Here is a 23,372-nt window from a genome sequence, read left to right on the forward strand (position 1 = left end):
ATAAATGAGAAAATGCGCTAAAAAGTGTACCGCTTCCGTGAACAACATGTTATTCATATTCTTATGGCTAACATTTTCCTTGGCGGTTTGTTACCTGTAGCGGAAGTAGAAAATACTTTTCTTGTTTTTGATACCATGTTTTGAATTTTCTTTTCTGTTTTTTTTTTCTAGAGTCACTTTGAATTCTTCTGCAAGAACTTACCATGATTATCTCTTTTGTTCGATGTCTTTGGGAAGCGTGGACTTTGAATATATGATGGGAAAGGTGCGCAAACGCATTGCGAATTTCAGCTCTCCATCACAATTGTCACTAGTACCATTACCATCACAATTAGACATTTTACATCAATCTTCTGCAAATAATGAGAATTACTTAGGGAAAAATTAATTATTCGAGCACTTAACTACCATTCTTCAATATACTCATAGCGTAGTGCGGCAATATAAAGTACTCTGACAGCGAAGTAGTACTTCAAAGTCTTTCTGCATACGAATCAGTAGTGCGACACTAAACATTGTAGAGCTACCTACTTCGAAGTGCTTAGTGTCTGTGACGTATTTAGGAGTGCATAGTGCTACTTCGTAGTGCTAGTGCCCTATTTAGCATACGGGCCCGAATCGTACGACTATCTTTCAGATGCAGCGGAATCACTCAAACAATGCATATTATACTGATCCATATTATACCCAGATTACTTCTAGAAACTTTCATGTGCGTGTTACTCACTGCTTGCATTGTTACAGTTAAACAACATTCTGGATGTCTGCAGTTTGATACCGGCTTCCAAACTAGCTGCGGCACACAACCTAGGCTATATAAACCTACGTGTGCTGCCGCTGCTCACTTTACCAGTGGCCGTGCTAGTGAGAGTAAGGTAGCTTTTCTTTCTTCTTGTGTCACCAAGTTTCTGCAAAAATGGCTTCGCTTATTATTGGAAGCTTTACTCTTGTGAAATCCGAAAATTTCGACGAGTTCATGAAGGCACTGGGTGAGTCTTAATTGAATTTTCCCTTTACAAAGTTGCAAGAGAAAAAATTTCATCGGTAGGTACACTGAACTCTCAACTCTGTACAGTCTCACAGATTGTTTCGTAGCGTCCGCTTGAAATACTCTATAACGAAGTAGGTATTCTTCACTTACATACTTAGTAAGGATGTTGTTGCTGTTGTTTCTTTGCTTTGACGATTCACAGTTGTCAGATGGCTACCATTGGTATTTATATATCTAGGTATTATAGTACAGAGTGTACGTTTGCATTCAGAATGCTATTTACCTACCGTCTCCCTGACCCTGGTCTTCTCTCATGTTATTCACCGAATTGGCTTTGCCCATATATGAACTAAGTGCTTAATAAGGGTTTCTCGTTAAAACTTTCACAAATAAAATGTGTAGAAGATTTCATCAAACTCGGTCAAAGCTTTGTTTATTACAAGTCGAGATTGTTACTGATTAGCCACGCTCGTCGATCTTCTTGTCCGCATTACAATTTTCATGTCCATTTACATCAGCCACAGCCAGGGATTTTCCTTTGAAAACAGGTAACGAAAAGTTTAGTTTAGTTAGAGTTAAATATCATTTTATTCATCTAGAGAGCTTGTAACATTCATGAGAACTAATCGTGAGCTACATCATCATTTTTTCTTCTAAGACATAATGAAGCATCAGCCGCGTGCTGTTCCGTTCCTTTCACCTGTGCTGTCACCTCTTACCTTACTGTCTGAAGTTCAATAAGAGACTTTGTTGGGGTCGATTCGATTCAGAAATGCGTTTAACGAGCTCTAATACCATTGTTTTTTGGCAGTTCTCACACATTGAGAATTTGACTTAGCATGAGAAGTTTTAGTTACACTGATATCTTAAGTTTCATTGAATCGTGGCCTCTGTTGAAGAAAACAATCGGGAGTGTCATTCATTTATACCTCGAAGTGTCAGATGAACCTATGCTTTTGTATCATGTATGACATAGGTACCTTCACTACCTTGTGTCGATATTATATTCACTTGGCAGTGAATACGGTATACGAGTTGTAGTAGCAAGATTCATGCTACTTTGTACGGTTTGGCATTCACAATTTGTATTATGAATAGGATGAGAATTTTTAAAAATATTTATCAAAAAAATTACTAAGAATTAACTAGCACCGTACCTCGCACAAGACAGGATGAGCGAAGGTTTTAAGACTCGTGATTGAAAGATGTGCTGTTAGTGTTATATCGACGAATTAGTGGCTGAAATTAAGATCGTCTGACATTAATGTATGATGATGTCAATAAAACGAAGAATTCAATTTTTTTCGGATGTCGTGTAGTCGCTGCAACACTTCATCGATTGAGTATTATCTAACAGTTGGACCTATTTAAAACTTGAATGAAGATCTATTTCCCACCGGTCGTTCATTTTTTTTTGTTTGATCCACCAAGAAACATGCCTTCCGAGAGCGGCAGAACGTAAGCAAAGCTTTGATTTGTGCCGTCTTGAAGCTGTATATAGCAAACTGCTCATGCTTTGTCTGGTATCAACAAACTGATGTGAGGTGTTGTAGTAGTATTATTTTAGACGCGCAGACTGCTCCTCAAAAGACATAAAACATAAGACTGTAAAGTTTTTTTTTTGTAGCAGCAGCAATTTTCCTTTGTAGACGTTCGTTTAGTTTTTTTTTCTAATTATTATTAATCGTTTATTAATATTGCTGTTCAAACATTTTAGTTAATTTGTTAGCGTAGTATGTATATAGGTATGTGATTTTAGTAGCATTACAGATTGATTCTTTTCCACTTAGAAACGTTTCACTGAGAATTAAACCCACTTACTTAAATATCTGTCATAGGAGTTTAGGGTGAACATGATGCTAGGAGCATTTCGTGAAATTATTGCGTTTGTAGAATTCTCAATTTTGTGTCTAATTTTAGAAGCATTTACATAAAAAATTTCAAAATAAATGAGAAATATGTATAGGTAGCATTTAAAACCCCGTTCATTATTTTTAGGAACATATGGGATAACTGCAGAATGAACTCACAATAATCGATTTCTATTTGCATTTTAACATATTATGAATTGCAAGTTATTCATATATAACATAGATTAGCGGTTACCTAGCTGGTCCCATACATAGAATTTCTAATGCACGTGGGCGTGTCAATTTCTCGAGTACTTTACTTTGTCTCTCGAGTTCACATTTTTTGTTGCCTGTAAACGTTTGAAAACCACTACCGGTATTTACCATCCAGGCGTTGGTATGGTGATGAGAAAGATGGGGAACTCGGCGACTCCAACCGTCACCTTCACTGAAGCAGCGGGCGAGTACACCATGAAGACGGTCACTACTTTCAAAACAAGCGAGGTCAAGTTTAAGCTCAACACCCCCTTCAAGGAGACCACCATGGACGGCCGTGAAGCTGAAGTGAGTTGCATTAACAATTTTTCAACAGTATTTCCATTTTACGAACTTGTCTTTCTTGTTTCAAATGAGGAATTAGTACCTGGTTACAATTTATTATTTACCAGTCACATCATATTTTATGTATGCTTGAATACTCATGTGAAGTAATGTACTTTGTTATCTTTATCTCTGTTATCGCGAGAGATAGGCGACAAGTGCCTATTTTATGGTCGAAGACAGACTTAATATACAGCGGGATGCAATTTTTCGCTGAAAAATGTTCATCTTATAATAACTGCTTACTACAAGTTTTGTTTTTCGAACTAAGTTTTTAGACTTTTACGAGAAAATTTTTGTTTTAAAGTTCAAGTTCTACTTGCCGAACACACCTAACTACGCGGTGCGCACGCGTTGAAACGAAGGCTGATGCATTGGTGTGTTACGACTGCGTTTATTAAAAAAAAAAAAACGCGCGCTTGTTATTAAGGGCGCAATGATGGACCTGATGCATTGCAGTATTTCGTAATCGCAATTTATAAATCAATTAGATTTATCTCCTCATTTCATTTTCATGAAACAAATCGGTGAGGTATCTTTATGAACAGAATGACCGAGAGCAAACGTAGCAGCGCTCAGTTCGTCTGCACAAAAACTACCAGAAGGCAGAAACCCAGTTTTTTACCGACCAGTGCGGTCACTGCTTCGGTTGATCAGACGAAAAAGAAGATTGCCTAACTCACATTCTTGCTTGACATTTGGGCCAAAGTTGTTTCGAGAAAATGTAGAGGTTATAGGTATGTATGTAGAGGTATAACTTGCGCTCTGAAATGTGGCATCAATTAATGTTATATTACTACTTCCTTGGTTTACGATGCATTCATTTTCAGAGAATAAAATTAGTGGAAAATGTAACAACTCCTGAGCATAATATACCGTTTCTACATTTCGCAATGCCTCAACAGTACATTAATTAAAGTTTGGGCTATTCATATGTTTTCACTTTTTAAAGGCAATGTTCTCGATTCTGTCATGGTAAATGTATTGATTGAGCGTGTTTTCCTTCTTCAGTAAGTAAAGTTTTTGCGTTTAGTCAGGTCATTGTGCACCGTTGTTTTCCTGAACAAGTTATACACCGAGTTTGCTTAGTTATTTCAATATTTTCTAGATTTTTTTATTTCTGACTTATGTATTTAGATCTGCTGAAAACTTGTAAGCTTGATAAGTCTTAGCTGAAATTGATTTATGTTATTTTAAGACACGATTGCCCAAAAATTGTTGCGTGAATTTAATTTCGGATTAACTTATCTAGCGTGTAGATTATTGAACTTACACAAGCTACAGCATGACGATGCGATGAGAAGACATGGTAATAAACGATTACCACAGCATGACCTGTAATATTTACTGCAGAGAACCACATGGAGCCAGACATTTGTGTATAGAATAGGGGTTATTAACATATACCTAACTACGCATAATTTTTTCGTTTGCAGTCCACCTTCACTCTGGACGGGTCCATCCTTACCCAAATCCAGAAGGCGAGCAAGGGCCCCGATGTGAAATACATCCGCGAATTTACAGCAAACGAACTGATCACAGTAAGTCAGGGCCATGAAAAAGAATGTGTGACAATAACAACCGTCAGTACTAGTAACTTATTGACATTGCAGGGTAAGCTGGCTAATTTTGATGAGATATTTCGCAAAAACAAGTCGAAAAATCTATTGCCTATTGGATGTTTTAATCTAGTTTTTTTTTTCAGACGTGTGAAGTGGGTGAAGTCAAGTCGATCCGAACCTACAAGAGAAACTGAGCCCCCTTCCCTACTCCCCACGTATTTTCAGCCGATCCGCTGATGAATTTTTTTGTGAGAAATCATCGATGTAATACACGCCTGCAGTTTCCTTAACATAATTGGTAGCGATAAGGAAAGAAGCTTGGAAGTGGCGGGATTAGTTGAATAATTACTGTACGCACCAGCCGCACGATGGCTTTCGGAAGATCTTATCGAGCGGCAGTGACTGTCCAAGCGTTGGTGTAGCATCAGGAGGGAAATGAGTAAGCGACCGCAATGGGAAATTTTCGCCAAATAATTTAATCAACTTGAACTTATTCTTACATCGCTTGCTTGATGCCAAAATCAAAGCAATGCGTTTTTACTTAACTTAATAATTGTACAAAAAATACGAAAACACTCAACATTTGCCACTCCAATTGGCGAGACAAAGATTATAATTGGTCACGTAATAGGATCGATATTCGAGAATTTTAAGAATGAAGGAAACTAGCAAGGACTTGTTTACACTTAGGGCGCGTGATGTACTCAGTTATGTACTTATTCTTTCATATTCGTCGGCCATATCTACGTTAAAAATGATACTCGAGATATCGATTGAAATATCTCTATCTTTCTCAAAACGTTGCATTGAAAACAATCTCGTTTATAAGTATGTCGCAATATGATTTTAATATGTACATGTATGATACAAAAATCTCCAGAATACACTTAAGTCAAAACGGCAACATAAATAACTGCCCTATAGTACTGTACAAATGACTGGACTGGACAATCATGCTGTCAACGATCCGCGTTCATTGACACGCTGCGAAGTGTCGCTTAATTTTTCTAGTATCTTATCAACCGTTAGGGAGCGTTTTGTCGCAGTTGGCTGACGAAAGAATCTCTGTATCATTTGACGGAACGGGAACCTGGTTAGGTAACAAAGTAGAAGCTTCCTGGGAACTGTAAAGCGCCGAGTTGAGATCAGATTTTGAGGAGCATGACTTTGGAGGAATAATTGAAGTTTTTAAGTAGGTACTATCAGGTACGGTTAGCCGTGAAGTGTCGTGTTCTCGCAGGCGTTGCAAAGATGCTCTGAATTCTTGTAAAAGTGAAGTAGGGTAGTCGACAGCGTCGGAGGTCTCATCGTTTAGCATCGCAGGAATTCTAGAAAAGTGTGATAGACAAAAATACGACGGTTAGTTGGATGGCGCATTGCGATTAATGATGAATCAAATGAAATATAAGGATGACAAACAATTCAGAACTGCAATGCTAAAAAATAGTTCTTACATTTTTTTTAAGCCAACATCACAAACGACACGAGTCTCGTGCCAAATACGGCGAGTCAACTCTTGAAATTCAAGTCGAAAGTTCTCACGAATCTAGAAATTTATTCACTTTAAAGCAATAAAAAGTGTGTTAAAATTTCCCGACTATCAGTTCTGCCGTTTCTAAAATAGAATTAGTATTCAGAACTCCTGAAAATCAACTCAACCCATTTGGAAAATAGTAACATCTTTTCACTAATTCGTGTCATAGTGTTTTTCTAAAGAGAACTATAATAAAAGGAAAAACTAGGTTAACAAGTATAATCCACAGCGGTGCATATGCGTACCATAAATGTATTTCTCCAGGACGTAGTGGTACATAATTGAGGGTTGCCAGAAAAAAAAACACGAAAAAAATCACCGACAACAGTCCGCAAACAAAAAAATGTAACTCAGTACTCACTGCAGTGAGTGACAGAGAGCGCATTTTCTCGTCGACGAAAACTTGAGGTCACGGACAGACGGACGGACGGACATGGCGAGCACAATACCGTAGTGCATTTTTTCCATAAATGAGAAAATGCGCTAAAAAGACTTATAATTCAACATATGCTAGTATATTTGTAGGTTCCGGTGTAAAAATTTCATTTCTTTTTCATCATTTCTTTTTTTTATGAGTTTTTAGAATTTAATTAGGAAGTAAATTTTATCGGGCCAACGCAATTTAAACAACTAAATCGCGGAATTATTCCGGAAAAAAATAGACCGTCTGGCAACCATGTTTCATAATAGTACAAGATGAAGCAATCGGAGTCAACGTGTTAATGGGTTATTCCTCAATAGCTAACGAGATTCACCCGAGCATCGCACGCGTGAGGAGCATGAGGTGGTCAGGCAGTCGGTAGCGCAGACCGTGCACCAGGCCACTTAGGGACTCGCCACCGTCACTGTCGTCGTCCTCGAAACTGAAAATTTGATTTGATATGAAAGACACAAGGTAAACCAAACTATCAGAAACTGAAATTATGAAGTGCGAAATTAGTAATTTAGGAATTACATAGTTTCGACTGAAATAAAGTGGGTAATATATCTATATCTAATAAAAGGAAAGACATCATTCAAGCACAGTATATATAGAAAAACCGTTTGAAACTGAACTAACTTATGAAAAATAACACTAACCTAAATCAGATTTTGAATCGGATCAGAGTACTAGCTCAACTTATTGGAATGATTATGATTCACCAAATGATGAAAGAACGCTTACGAAAAAAAGCTGCTCGCACATTATAACCGTATTATCCCGTGCGCATAACAAAAAATTCTAAAGCGATTATTTCAGCATGGTACCCTTTAATGCATACAACTTGAATTCATAAAAGATGTGGTACGACTAAAAGACCTTTGTGTTGAATTACTCTAGCGAAGTCAACGAAACTATACCAGAAGATTAACAATTACCTGGCAACAAATACTTTAGAGTAATCTGCCATTAGGGAAGGGTCGTGAAGTAGCAGCTGCAGTAAGTATGAAAACAACTGTGCGTCGAGAGGAGAAGCTGCATCCTGAAGAGTTGCATTTGTACTGTCACCTCTCTGAACAGCCTCCTGCCACAGCTCTGCACCTTTACTGCTCACTATCAATACCTGTCATGCAGTGAACTCGTTAATTTTCAAGTAGTAGATAACAATCACATGTAGCAATTATTTTCATGCGTAGACCAGAGTAAGCCAAGTTGAACATTTAGACAAAAGACACGCCATAATGTGATATCCATCATACAACAGTGATCTGAACTTGTGCATGTGGTGGTCAACATGTATAATATAAGCTCCTTGACAATGGCTTTTACGAGGGGAATCCGGAAAGTAGTACCCATTTGGAAATTGAAGAAAAGGAAGTAAATATTAACAAATGTAAACATGTTTATTGAAAAGAACATGTATTACACTACTTCTCTACATAATCTCCGGACAAATATGAGCAGTTTATACCAGTGTCATATGCCATATGCTCCGCCGCCAGTGTTTATGTGATCGGCAAGGTGTACTGCTCATCGATTTCAGTACCCGTGGAGACACAATCAAAGCCAATGCATATTGTGCAACATTAAAAAATTACGGCAGGCAATTCAAAATCGACGGCGAGGTCTGTTGTCTACTGGAGTCATTCTCCTGCACGATAATGCCAGGCCGCATGCGGCTCTTATAACACAACTTCTCCAAAAATTCAAGTGGGAAATTTTCGACCATCCACACCACAGTCTGGACTTGGCTCCTTCAAATTTTCATCTGTTTTCGAAACTCAGGGACTTCGTGGCAGGGACAAAGTTTCAAAATGACAAAGAACTGAAAGAACACGTGACTGCGTATCTCAATACACCGGCGACGGAGGAATATGACACTGGTATACAAAAACTCGTGACACGAAACGACAAATGCTTAAATTTGTCCGGAGATTATGTAGAGAAGTAGTTTAATATATTTTCTTTTCAATAAACATGTTTACATTTGTTAATATTTACTTCATTTTGCTCAATTCCCAAACGGGTACTACTTTCCGGATGCTCCTCGTACATCGAGTCCATGAACGACGATTAAACGCAATCCAACACAGAAATTTAAGATCAATCATACTTGTTGAAAAAGTTTTGAAAAAGTACAAATTTTGAAAAAATTACGTCCGTTATCATGAGAGAGATAACAGCCGACTAAGTCGAATGAATTATTATCCTCAATAACAGCAAAAAGTGACGCTCCAGCTCTGCGTAGCACCGAGCACCTTAATACTCGGGCTGTGCAGAAGTAAGTACTCGAGTCCTGTGTTAGAAGCAGTAGTACTTCAATGCAAGAACAAGCTGAGTACAAAAAATTACCTTGATATTTGGGTTGTGAACGGCGGTGTAGAGCCAGCCTGCAGGGTTCTCGAGGATTCCCTCTCTCTCTAAAGGTGGTAACGATAGCAGGTCTAAGTAGTCCCATACCTGGCGAGTGTGTCAAGGTATGGTGTGAAAAATGAAAAGCCTTTATGCATGTAGTACGAAATATGTAGTATGCCTTCCATTATGAGAAGCCTTCAAGGAGGCTGGCTAATTCCAATCTCGTTACACGCTGGGAAGAAATATGAATTTAATAATGTAATATTTCCGAAAAAAAATGAAATAAAATTGGGAAATTTGAAATTACGGCAATAGGATTCGACCACGCCCGTCATCATCCATTCATATCGAGTCAATAATGAATAAAAACAGTAAGGGGATTTTGAATGCGAATTGTTGAACGAATTCAGCCGGTTATTTGTTACGTCCTCGTGCACAACCAGCAAATATATCAAAATGGATAGTAATAAGAAAAAAAACACACGGATAACGACAAGCGCTAATAATTAAAGGTAGAAAATATTATATTATTTACGAATCCTTTCGAATATACATTATATTCTGTTCACTGTAGTTTTCAGAGTACTTTTGGTGTGATCTAAATCAGTACATTTGTTTGCACGGTAGACTTACAGCAAAGCGTGAGGAAAGGAGCCGTTTGAACGTCGCGACGGCCGCTCCATGCAGAGCTCTTGTGTCGCCGCGCCGCGTCCACACCAGCAGCACGCACGGCCGGTCTTCAGGCGGTGACAGAGACACTGAAATGTAATACTAATATTCAATTTTAGAAGCTGTGCCTTGAATTTCGCTATTAATATAAGAATATTTGCGGGGATATGTTTAGAATAGGTAAATAGATGTTGGTATCGTTCGGCAAAAGCCTGTCTTTTATGCAAGTTTGATTGAATAGGAGAGTATGACTTTTATTAATAATTTTCTCATTTGTCTGCTCAACGAGTCGAACGAGATTTTTTGCTGGCGTAATCAGATCGAAAAGGAGGTCACCACTCACCAAAAGACATTTTCAATAGAAAGCGACGTTTCTAATATTCAATATTTATTATCAAGCAGGTGTAGGGTTTTGCAACACATAAAATCGGAATTTAGAAATGACAGTAGTACAAATAAAGGGTACTGTGGTTTCAGTTCGAAATCAAAATGTAAAACTACTCTGTAAATTATTTCAGCGTCCGGATGAATCCTGTAGTTTGCAAATTGATAGCTAGAGACTCGCTCTTGATTGTGAGGGCCTCGACTATCGCCAGTTTTGCAGCGTCGGGGCACCGCATAACAATCGGTGCTGGCACAGGTTTCACAGAAGCATGTCGCAGCATAGTAAAATACCATTTACTTATAATACTGTCGTCTCTAAATACCTAATTCAAGTGATGCAAAACCCTTCATCTGCTTGATAATGAATATTGTTTATTCGAAATGTCACATTCTATTTAAAATGTCTTCTGGTAACCTGCTTTTCGATCTGACTACGCCAGTAAGAACTCTCGTTTGACTCGTTGAGAATTTTAAATAAGAAAATTTTTAATAAAAAACATTATCTGGTATTCAATCAAATTCGCGTGAATAGATGTGCAAATTACTGTCGTGTCGACAAAAAAGTTATGCTGAAACCTGTGCTGGTGTGAAAGTCAGGCGAGCGAGCATAGAATATTTTCCGGAAAGCTTTCAGTAAAATTAAGGGACTTGATAGGATCACGTGGGAGTCGTACAATGACTTTAGTCAACTATTACATGTTCCTGAAACTATTGGTTTGAAGCCTAGAACTTGAAATAAATAGAGGCTGATCGAGAGTGTATCCACAAATTTCCTGTGAATAATATTTATAACAAGCTGTTGAATCACTGAATAAATTCAGATACTGAATTAAATCAGTGAATTAATTAATTATGATTACTTTATTACTTCATTAATTATGATTAATTATGATTATGATTACTGAATTAATCATAAAATCACGAGACACTGAAAAATTAATTGGAGAGTGAAAATTAAAAAATTGATAAGTAACTTTTACTATGGCAAGTGCGAATTTTATTCAGAAACAGTTCACTTTTATTTGAATTTCAAATTTGGAATCGATCGGGAGTTGGGAGGGTTGAACGGGTCTTTCTTTAAGTGGGTTAAGTAGAGTTATTTCGTTTCAGAATTATTTACTGGATTGGGAATGGCGGGATAATCATTCCGAGCAACCTGCTAAACTGATATTAGTCTTCTATTACTAAGCGACAATTTTAATCCACTATATTGATGCCTAAGGCACTCGTTTGGCTTGAGTAATATAATCATACCCTTATGATAATGCCGCCCGCGTGAGGTTGGCATGTTCTTGAAGCGCAGCTTCGCCCTCATCACGACGGCAAAGACGATAAGCAACAGCAACAGGAGGATTGCAGCAACTGCAGCGAAGGCTGCAATTGAGGCAGGCATCGTAGTGTTGACATCAGAACCAGCGTTGGTCGACAACAGTGCTGAGGGAGCTATAAAAGAGGTACATTTCTTTTAAAAACATCACTTCAGACGTAGCGTAAACATTTAGAACTTGACTCCATGGCTTTCATTAGGAATACAACGAGAGTTGAGCCGAGCAGTGCATTACAGATGAGACAGCTTACAATATTCAACAGCTCGATAAAAAAAATTAATTTGCTTATTCTTTCCATACTCTTTATTCATATCTATACTTGACATAAAATAGGATTTTATGACATATACAAATCTGAAATTTGTCGCAAGTGAAGACAAATATTGTTGTAGGACTGCGGAGCAATCTTATGATTTTAGTACTCATGTGGCAGCCTGAAAGTGACAAGTTTACGATATATTTTGACTTGCCATCGAGATGGACGGCGTGCGAGGCCCTGACGGCACAACCGTCTCTGGGACAGCGCGCGTCCATAGGCGTGACGCGCGCGCAGTACCACCCTGGCAGGAGGTCCTGGAACACGCCTACTGGCTGAGGAGGGAAGATGTCAATGGGTATGTGTTGTCCAAGATGATGTGATGTCAACATGTAATTTACAATTTGTAATAATAAATTAGGGTTCTTTATTGTTTTCATTTGGTAGGAATTGAAAATTTGTTCGGGTATAAATTGAGTGGTTCATTTTACTAGTGAATAGCGCTGAAACATTGGATCAAGAGTCTACAAGCTTAAATCTTTCATACTACAGGCATTGAAAGGACAGAACGAAGCTAGCTACTAACATTGTGAACTGGGAAATAAAATCCTATGCAACTCTAATATACCACATGGATTGGATTTTTATTGAAAAATTCCTGCATAAAACTTTGTACTTGCTGGATCTTTTCCCAGCATAAACCACGTAAAGACCCCAGCAAGCTATGAATACTGAAGACAATAACAAAGTAGCAGCTCTCATGGATGAAGCAGAAAAGTGTTCACCTCGTCGAGAGGAAGGCTGGGCGTGGGATGGACCTGAAGTAAGTCGCCGGTGTCAGTGTGGTAGCCGCTGCAGTTGAGGGGGCGGTCGGCCTGGTACCATAATTGCAGCGAGTACCGTGAGAAGTTCTGAGGGTATCGCGGCTGTGTCCACCGTACTTCCACCTCACTTCTGTAATCATTTAGTGAATAATAGAATAATAAGTGCGATATATTTACATCTCTTCCTCCAACAGAAGTTGTTATATTGCTATGGCATCACTAAGCTTGTCACAGGCTTGCATCTTACACCACTGCATATTAGAGACGATACCAGAATTACTGAGGCTGGCTGTAATAAAAATATAGCTTATAAGAAAGACTGTGATGACTAATATTTTCAGAACCACCCCTACCGCATGTCTGGGGAACTTTAATACGAAACTCTCAGAACTCGTCTACTAGGATCTAGATTGGCAGAGCCAGCTAGGTATTTCCTGAGCGCTGCAGTGTGAGCACATTTATAGAATGAGAGCTAAAAAATTGTTACAAGCAAAGCTATGAGCGTCATCTAGTGCTGTAGGTGTGAATTTTGGTTACTTACGTTGAAATAAGTTAGTATTATGAGTGAGCGTACTTACCACACCTTCGAAACGACAATTCAGAGCTCAATGAAACTTTGAGCAATGAAAAATAGGATTCAAGAGGTGCCAGATCTCAAGATGTACAAAACACAAGCACAAGATGCAGTAAAACCTAATTTTCACTTTCGCGTTTTCACCTTCTTTGGATTGTGAAATAGGGTCAGCCTAATGCATAAGGATTGAATGAATACAACAGATAGATCATCCTCCGGAACATGGCCCAATCTGCATCTGACTAAACCTCCCGAATAAATCTTGCCCAGCCTTGAGGCACAAGCGCTGAATGATACTTATTCACTGCCAAAAATATTCTTCTGCAATGAGAGGAAGAAAAAGGTTTAGTTGCTCACAAGTGTGGTTTTGGCTGTAAAAAGAAGGTAGTATTCCAAGCATTGAGGTCAGGAGGCTCGGTGTCGGGCTGAAACCAGGAGAAGCCGAGCATGGCCTTCTCGCCAAGATCGAGCGTGGCGAGGTAGCAGCCCGTCGAGAGCTTCAGTGAGTACGGCGAGTCCTGTCCACAACAGAGAAATTGTTGAAGCTTTCTACAAAATAACTGACATTGCTGCAGTTATATGAAATTCAAAATCCTTACACGTGAAATTAACTCTGGTACAGTAATGTACTACAATGAATCTCGTTTAATTAACGAGTTAATTTTGATTGAACGAAATGAATGTAGGGTTCAGCAACGAATTAAAAATGAATGACGATCTTTGAATGATTCCGACTTGAAGGGATGATATGCTGTTTCAAACCGTATAAATCAGCAAAGTAAAGCGGAGATGACGTTTTTTGGAAGGAACGTTACAATTTTTCATTGAGATTACTCATTACTTACTATGGTTACTACAACATTCATGTTCACGAATCTCGCGTTCATTGATTTCAAAAACAAAAAGTAAGAATGGAAATTTTAATAAGGTCTCCAGGCAGAAAAATAAGATATTCGGTCGTTATAGCACAATGGAAACTGTGCTGCTAGATTTTCGTCGTGATATTCACACATAGACATTTGAATGAGGTATTACTTCGCACGCCTAGAGGCCAGAGTAGATACCGAGTCACTGAGCCAGCGTTGGGGGCAGGAGCGTCGGCAAGACTTACAGCGCTGATGTAGCCGGCATTCGCGACAGGGTAGAGGTTGCTGAGTGTCTGCATGTTGATGGCCAGCGCCTCACAGCTCTCAGCATCAATGCTCTCTTGGTAGAGCTGCATGATCACCGAGCCTGGTGACAGTAAGGCATGCTTGAGCAGCCAAGGTTGTCATACTTCTACACATAGACGAGTGCACAACAGCCGTATGTTAGTGGGGAAATCTGCATTTGATACTTGCAAACTGGGATAGTGTAAATGTTTTTACTTATTTTACTCATTTAGAGAGCGAAACATATTTAACGAGGTCCGAAATATTTTACGGGTCCTTTAATTATAGAAACCAATTCTAGCATATAAATTTTAAAGCAAAACAAATAAAGTTTGAAAATATCTTTTTGAAAAATATGGAGGAACGCAAATAGCAGTTTAAAATAAACATGCAGATACAGGACGCAAATTATTGGCCTAACAAATAAAATACAAGCGTATTTAAGTGTAATATTTGCCAACCCGAGCAACCGCGACAGCAGTTAGCAGAAGTGCAGTTGAAGCTCATCTTTAGGAGGAATATTGCGGTGCTGGTGTCATAGTCGTGATCCAGCTTCATATACCTCACGCATTCCCGACAGATGGTGGATCTTTTGGCCCGACTCAACTTTTTTTGGGGTTTTGTCCAGATTGATGATCCATTATTATTTTGGCCGGAAAACAGCAACCAACTTTCAGGTTTTGCAGACTGAATCGGATTTTTTGAAATCAAATTTTCTTGCTGGAAATTTTTTGCGTAACCAGATTGACTTTCTATTAGCGAGGCTATCCGAGGGGGTCTCATTACCGAAGAACTGGAGCTCAGCATACCGAAAGGAGTGAGTTTCGACACTCGTGGTCTCTCAACAACGGGCGGCTCCCAAGGATCCGAAGTCGTCGAGGCATCGCTATCTCCGTCGGGCCAGAAGTGGAAGAATTCAACTTTTCTATCACGCAAGTAGCTAGATTGTCTAACGCTATCGTCCAAACGCGGAAGATCAATTTCTTCATCGCTCAATAACCGTACCTCCATCGCCTTCTGTTCTGCAACAGAAGGTAAGACAAATATTTCAATAGGTTTTGATCAACTCCTTCAATTTATTATAAACGGACGTGGAATGCTCAACTTTTTTTAGAATACAACAGAATTACGGAGATCATAGCAGCAGAAATAGAAGGTTGTCGGACGCACCTGCCGCTCAGGTTAGATATTTGCTGACCAAATATTAGTCATGTCCAGCCATGTTGAGTACCAACAACTTACAAAGATCAATGGCAAAAAGACCTAAAAGTTACTCAACAAAATGACAGAATGTTTTTTTACATCTATTTCTGCATAGAAAACACATAATAATGCGAACTCAAACACTCACGCCCAGCCAGAGACACGACATCGACGGATTGTCGCGCGAGTACTGCCTTCTGGTCCATTGTGCTGGTGACGCTAGCCGTGTACCGGCCCTCGCATACGGGAAAACCTTGAACTCTGATCACAGACTCAGGCCATCCCGGGGTGGGATTAAAAAGAACTCGCCAGCACATAGAACTGTTCTGTGTAGGGTTCTCGGAGCGCGGCGTCAACGAGATCCAGAGGACAAGAGCAGCGTTTGCTGTTGAATTACCGTATATGAGCATTGATGCAAGGAACATAAGTGGAATAAGCTAAACATTGATAAATAAATAAACATTGAAAAATACGGCACGATTATTTCGAGGATGGTCGAAAAACCATAGTTGGAGGAAATTTGTGCGTCAATCTTATTCAATAATTCAAGTTAATGGCCTAGAACCATCAAGACAAAGTAATTGCCAACCGTCTGCCTTCATGACACAGAAACTGGAATCAAAAATGAAACTACGCAAAACTACTTGTATTAATTAAAAATAAAACTCAAATTTAAATCACATTCTGCTTGTTGTTTTTCCTAGCATAATATTACTCTACATACAAAAATTTACTGTCTTAATATTGTAGGGACAACCAGAGGCCTTCAACTCGTATGGCTATGTTTTAACTAGTTAACTTACTATTCCAAACCGAATGGAGAGTCAGAGCGCCACTCTGCGTTTGTCCAACTGAGTGGTTGTTACTCAGATCAAGCTCAGCCGGCTGATGAGTAACACCAGATTTCTCATTGAGTGATTCCGGATCTGAAACCCCGACAAGACGCACAACATAAATACTAAGTAACGTCAACAAAGGTTACGAGATAACGTAAAATATCCTACTCGAAGACTAATTATGGTGGCTAAAATACGTAAAATTTATTTCCTGAGAGTAAGCAAAAAATTAGATAACTTTAATTCTTCCTTCTCCTTATGACTAATACTTTAAATTTAAGTCTAATAAAATGTTACGAAGAGGCTATTATTTCCAAATAAAATAACTATGACCAAATGAGGATGACGAATGATAGTGAAGTTCCTTTCGTTTCGTGGTAGTCTATTGTTTTTTTTTTCAGATATTTGAGTTTCTGAAAACATACATATAATTCTTATACAATATTGCAACTATAACATATTTCGATTGCAGATATCATAGTCGCAGATAACGTTGAAAATACGAGTACGGTATATTATGGATTAAAAAAAATTATTTTTGGTTATTTTCTCCGAATTTTAAATATGAAACTCGAAGCCTAACTTTTAAAATTAAAAAGAATTTGCACCACAGTATAAGACTAACTGTCAACTAAAACGGGTGATAGAGGTTGGGGACTTTCAGGAGATGTGAAGCTGAAGTGCAGCGACCGCAGCCATGTAGCGCTGGAGACTCGGGCATCGTCAAACTGTCGGCACTCTGGGAAAGATACTTTAATTTATATCATATCACTGCAACCCCAATAAAATGCATTCGTATCTGGGTTAATCATTTCGTATTTAGGCCCACATGATCATCAGTCTGATTGTTAAACAAAATTAGATCAGTACCGGTACTCACTGCAGTGAGTGACAGAGAGCGCATTTTCTCACGTCCGTTCGTCCGTCACGGACGGACGGACATGACGAGCACAATAGCGCCTTTTTTCCATAAATGAAAAAATGCGCTAAAAACAGCCTCTGAGTCAGACGTGATGGGTGAAATAGCCGGATCTCGACTGCTTTAAATATTTTATTATAAACTAGTAAGCCATTATTAATTCTGATCTCAAAGTAAACTTTGGGAATTCTGAGGGTCACTTAGGAGTTTTTGAATCGAAATCAGAACCAGGCCACGATGGCCTTACAGCATCAGAATGGCGATATGTCGTTCCTATCACTCTCAAGCAACTTACCAGGTAATAAACTTGGCCCAATGAATGAGTCATCTGTCATGCACACCTCTTTAAAATTTGCATAAATCAATAGGTACGGAATATTTTGTCCTTAAATATTTTACACACTCAAGCTTAAATAATATGCGTTTAAAATTTAATTTTTAAGCACAACACTTCTAAGGAATACAGTGTCTCCAATGTTACACATCTACAATGAAAACCGTAGATTAATAAGTGGTAAGCTCACCATTTGACGTCGTAACAGAGCATGCAGCGCCATGTAGTATCACTCCCATCTCGCTCTGAAACACATGAATAATATTACAAATTTATTAATAATTAAAATAGCTACCGAATATCATTTTTCATTACTTAGTACTCTTCAACTCTAGCGTTGAAGAGTAGCAGAAATGAAACAAATAAGGAGCAGATGTTCTGACATTTTCTGTTCACCGAGATGCTTGGATGCGTCACCAAAACAGGAGCGACTACAGGAATAAAAATGTTTGGGATGGTGCACAGGGTTTAATTTGTCTAAATTATAATTAAGAATATCAGATTGTTTTTCGAGTTTTTGTTTGAAATCCCTTAAGTATTATGTTTATCATCGTCGTACTCCATCTGCAACTTTTAAGAGCTTAAATTTATACGGAACTAAGCGATATAAGAAATATTAACATTTTCAATTATTTTGCAATACCGTTCTAATAAACTTTCACTCATTCCTTGAAGATCTTTTACGCGATTGTAGTCAATTTTTCAATACATTCTAATTCGATATTCGAAGGATATGCGACCGATCTGATTAACTTTCTTGCATTTTTTTTTTGTAAATGGGGGCTCAGGTCTGTGGCGGCGCAGACGAGTTGCGTCTCTCCCAAATTAGCCCTCAAGCAGCTATGAGGGGTTGCGTGAAAAAAAGAAATTCGTGCGAGTGAAAGTGACGGAGTCAACAACATTAATGAGCGTATTGAAGAAATAGCTCAGTATGGTCACGCAACGCGTCGCAAGTTCATTGACTGAGTTATGAACTCCCATTAAGGATTAGCTTTTAAACAATAACTTCGGGAATTAAGTTTCTTAAACGGTCACTCATTGTTGTTGAAGGTTATAGCTTGACCGTCATGATATTAAATATCAACAATGCACAGAGCTATTATGACAAGTCTTCGTTGAGAAGTTAATGATCATGTCGTAGAATCTTTCATACAAATAGGAATGGCGGAGCATGAATAATTTGAAGATGTTTTAGGGCTTCGCATCACCAAGCTCGCAGTAATTTTTTAATTTTTAGCTCAAGCAAAAATAGTTCGACAGCGAGTTCTTTAAAGCAGACTGCATGTGCGCTTAGCCAACGCAATGACAATTAACACGGCTCAAGGTAGCAGGAATACACCTTGAAAGTCCCTCTTTTTCTCATTGATAACAAATAGACGTTTTTCTCATTGTCAACAACAGAGTCGTTGGCACTGGAATTATCTTTAATAATGGTACCAATAGGGACAACAAAAAAGTGTGCATGCATACAAATAATACGAATCGAATTTCTTAGGAATCAACAATATAAATATGCCAGTTTATTAAAAACCCTTTTAACTTCATTTTAAAGTGAATAGAAATACTGAACACCTTTTGGCGGTATAACTGACAATGCTATCAGTGAGATGCATGCAAGATGTAGGACCGTGAGACTAGAGGGTTCCTAGCATTAGTGTGTTTGCTTCTTAGGTAAAGTTTGTTTCTGCGGTGCATTAATCTCCTCAAGCATTTACCGTTCTTCGTAAAGATTTCATCTCTACGCAAAGTTGTGCTATAACTGAGGTGTAAGATTTCATTAAGTTCAGCATGAAACGTGCGTGAGTGGTAGATGATGAAGAGCAAAAGTAGGTGCAATCCAACGAGACCAATGAGAGAGTGAGGGAGTGAGATCAGATCATTGCAACTCATCTGATCAGGTTTGAGAATAAAGTTATTTTGCATAAGGTCATTACGTTACATCTGCGGCATGACACGCTTTTTGCGATCTGAGTACTTTTAATTGAAATTTATATTTTATCGGGTGTTGAGATTTTGGTACAATGATGCGCTTCCATTCAAAATTTATCCCGCTCTAGTGCTTTAAGTTATCGATGGGTCATCTAACTTTTAGAAAGCATACGGCAACGCCCGGTAACCATTCTCAACTGCCTCTCTCTTTCAACTACGCACATATAAGATGCTGATTGCTATGGTAACTGACAATTAACTCATGATCACCTAGCCCAAGCGACGCTTCTTCTTTACTTGATTTACACTTACTCTGCTCTTTAATAAAGCTCAAGGCCACGTATATCGCACGACGCCTTGTTACTCTGCTAGGTCTTACAGATTTTTTAGAACATCTCAATCAATGGGACGAAACCTGGCATACAGATAGTCAAGATACAGAATTCATTAATTTACTCGCATTTCAAATTTGGTCGACGTCAATATTTTCGAGTGGAACGATTCGCTCAAAAACATGCAAAAAAAACTTTGCGGTATTATACAGCTCCAGGAATAAATTTCTTCAGCATGCTTTTAAACTGACATTTTAGTCTTCAATAATTCTCAATCGTTTTCACAGGACAACGCAAAGAAATTTTATTTATCGAATGAATTCAGCAAGACATTTTAATGTGACATATAAATTACGGATTCGCGTTTTAACAAGAAAGTAGTAGATGCAAAGCAATACAGATATTGAACTTAAGACTGACAATGATACATCACAAATTTAATGCCAGATAAATATATGTGTGCGAAAATAAACATTTCAACGGAGGATGCGATACAATATTGCGGGGTAAAAATTATACGTGCATTCAAACATTAAAATAGAAGATAAAAATGAGGAATAAATATCATAGTTCTCGAAAGTACGAACAACATAAATTACGTCCTGCACAAGATTACGCAATATTTCATGCATCCAAACTAACGACAAGAAACAGGGGTCAGGAAGAAAATACCATGAAAATTTTTAAATAAGATTAAGCCGTTTTTCATTTATATTTCCAGGTGTGAAATAGCATCAAAGAACGCAGATTTTGAATAAATAGGCCGGAGAGCATGAGTTCCTGATTTCAATTATATATTCATAAGGTAAATTAATATCTAATTACACAATGAATAATTGGAAAGGTAATGAAATGAAATTAACACTGTCATTAAAAACATTAGTCACAGAGCTATGAGATTGATATTAATTAAATGGTCAAACATTACGTGAATAACAGGCTAATGTAGCAGCACGACAATACAGCTCTAGCTCTGCTGGAGTGCAGAGAAGCTATATCTTTGGAACACATAACAGGTGTGCGATTGATAGCTTTGAACATCACTCAACGCGATTATTCAACAAATTTTGTGGATCCGGCCAGACTTTGTACTCTTTTTGATTGTCTACTGAAGAAATAATAACGAGTGCAGGAAATATTCGACCAAGGAGTTTTAGAGGAATGATTCATTCAAATATGAAAATGACCATTCAAATAAAAATTAAAAATGTAAAAAACAACGTAACTATTCGTTCAAAATAAAAATAAGGCGTAATTCAACAACCCCTATGATGAAAACAACACCTCACTGTTGCTGAATTGCTAATGTCTCCTTGTCTGCACTTCTAATAAATTTTGTATGGAAAAGCCCAAAATTGCAGATGTGTTGCAGAAATATGTTTTTTATATCCACTGTTCAATACTTGAACCAAATTTCTATTGTAAGGATTATTCGGAAACCACAATTAAGAATCCATTCGCACGTCGCCGACGATAATCTTGCCAGACTTGGCAAGAAAATGATCTTAAATAAAAAGAAGACTGCACCATTACCGACTGGAGCGCTGACTTCTTCATGAGACACGAAGCGCAGTCAAGGACGGTGTTTTTTTTTTATGATTGCAAGTCGCATTACAGCCTTAAAAAGACCTCATTATTTGAAACCTAGGGTCTCTATAGTGATCTAAAAAATTAAATAAATTTATAATGGACAAAATGATTTGGAATCTAATTTAATCGGTAATTTCGAATCTAATTCGAGCACTTATAAGGTGACGCACATGCAGACAAAGTGGTTGTCATTCAACGAAGATGGCGGAAATTTGCACCACCTACAAATTACTCTTTCTGAAAGACACATTACAATTTATCAAAAAAGTACCAAAGATATACATGGCAAAACAAAAATGTACCTATTCTACTTAATTAGTTTGTCCCGTTTGTCCCGTCTTAACACGTATTTTGTTACCGGTTCCCACTCACGAGTCACGGCTGCAGAAAAATCAATGTAGAACATAATATTGCTTCGTAAAAATTTTGAAATAATTTTTTAAACGCCAAAAAAGAAGTACTGAATTTTTAAACCCCAAGAAAGAGAAGTACCTTGAAAAGAGACATCGAACTTATTGAGGCATGATTATATAAATAAAGAAATTTATAAAATACATTAAACGGATGTGTACAAAAAATTGGTATATGAACAGGCTCACCTCGATGGAACATTGCAGTTCAGTTGTTGCACCAGAGGCATCGTCCACCGCAGGCGCCGCTCGCAAGTCATCGACTTGCACGTGTCTTGCCGGCATGGTAATATGCGTTTCCTGTCGCGAAGATTCTTCCAACAATTTCTGTTTCTGACCAACATGCGATACGCTGTTCACGCTGCGGACTGGTTTTGGAGAAACGTGATCCCGAGGTCTTGTTTTTGATCTCGTCTCTTTTATGCTATTTTTGGGAGCTGACTCGTAAAAAATATCTCCTTTCTTCCCTTCAAGGTCCACAAACGTGCTATTTCCATCATCAGAACCAGAAAATGAGTTGCCACGCAATCGCACACCAGGGCCAGCATTAGCTTTATAATTGCTTCTTGATATCAAACTCATCTTTAATAAATGGGCATCTGTCTGTCGGCCGCCGCTAAAATTCCTGTGTTCTAATGCACGCAAGTTCGATTGAAGGTTGACGATGCGGATAGTGTTTTTTAGAGGACCAGCTGAAGCTTGGATACGGCAAATCGTTAGAAAAACAAGCAATGCTAGTATGTACTGTGCCATTGCGTGAATATTCAAACGTCATCTTCTAAGGCAGGCAATACCCTTGCTTATGGTCATTACTGAAGCAATGCGAATGTCATTTACTGCATGAACAATGATTCAAGAACGAAGAAAAAATTTAAATTGTAAGGAATAAAAATGTAATTACATTAAAAAATATATAAATATGTAGTATATTATTGGTCAATCCTAGTGAACACACACTAACAAAAAATTAATTTATGATCGACGAGGATACACGCATTAACTCGTGGAAATAGGAAGCTAACCAGTGTACCTATCAGTAATATTGGTAGGTGAGCAGCACTTCGTTTATAAACCGGATTTCTCCCATACTCCTATATTTGTGAAAAGGGAGCGGCGCGAGTCACAGCTCAAGTTCCAACCAAAAACACGAGGTCGGTTTTTGCGAGGGCTCGCCTTTGCCGAGCCATAGGCTGGTCTTCAATCCGCCCTCATTGGAGAACATAGAAAACTTAACTGCTTATATTTTTTAATGAATACTCAATGGACACAAATATCAAATCTTGGTTAGTCTGTGAGCATAGAATAAAACACCTAGCATTG

At 38.2% G+C, this 23,372-nt stretch overlaps 2 protein-coding genes across 3 annotated transcripts; one reads left to right on the forward strand and one right to left on the reverse strand.

Annotated features, from left to right (window-relative positions):
* The first annotated feature begins 835 nt into the window (after window positions 1-835).
* On the forward strand, window positions 836-5,273 carry LOC108676704 (sodium/calcium exchanger regulatory protein 1). Its single transcript, XM_018164832.2, has 4 exons — window positions 836-989; window positions 3,233-3,405; window positions 4,878-4,982; window positions 5,147-5,273. Exons 1-4 carry the CDS (start codon window positions 917-919, stop codon window positions 5,195-5,197), a joined length of 402 nt encoding a protein of 133 aa, XP_018020321.1. The 5' UTR covers window positions 836-916; the 3' UTR covers window positions 5,198-5,273.
* Window positions 5,274-5,456: 183 nt separating this feature from the next.
* On the reverse strand, window positions 5,457-22,885 carry LOC108676703. 2 transcript variants are annotated; one of them, XM_018164831.2, is made up of 16 exons: window positions 22,242-22,885; window positions 17,982-18,036; window positions 17,197-17,277; window positions 16,506-16,628; window positions 15,851-16,087; window positions 14,961-15,521; window positions 14,460-14,581; window positions 13,706-13,866; window positions 12,736-12,904; window positions 12,165-12,285; window positions 11,621-11,809; window positions 9,947-10,071; window positions 9,311-9,418; window positions 7,897-8,081; window positions 7,293-7,400; window positions 5,457-6,331 (listed from the first exon to the last, which is right to left on the reverse strand). In XM_018164831.2, the coding sequence occupies exons 1-16, from the start codon at window positions 22,803-22,805 to the stop codon at window positions 6,022-6,024; spliced, it is 3,219 nt and encodes a 1,072-aa protein (XP_018020320.1). In that variant the 5' UTR covers window positions 22,806-22,885; the 3' UTR covers window positions 5,457-6,021. The 2 variants fall into 2 exon arrangements, with proteins under 2 accessions (XP_018020320.1, XP_018020319.1); XM_018164830.2 differs by having other exon boundaries at window positions 17,164-17,277.
* Window positions 22,886-23,372: the final 487 nt, after the last annotated feature.

This window comes from Hyalella azteca, unplaced genomic scaffold, assembly GCF_000764305.2.
Source record: "Hyalella azteca isolate HAZT.00-mixed unplaced genomic scaffold, Hazt_2.0.2 contig8774, whole genome shotgun sequence".
NCBI classification, from domain to species: Eukaryota; Metazoa; Arthropoda; class Malacostraca; order Amphipoda; family Hyalellidae; genus Hyalella; species Hyalella azteca.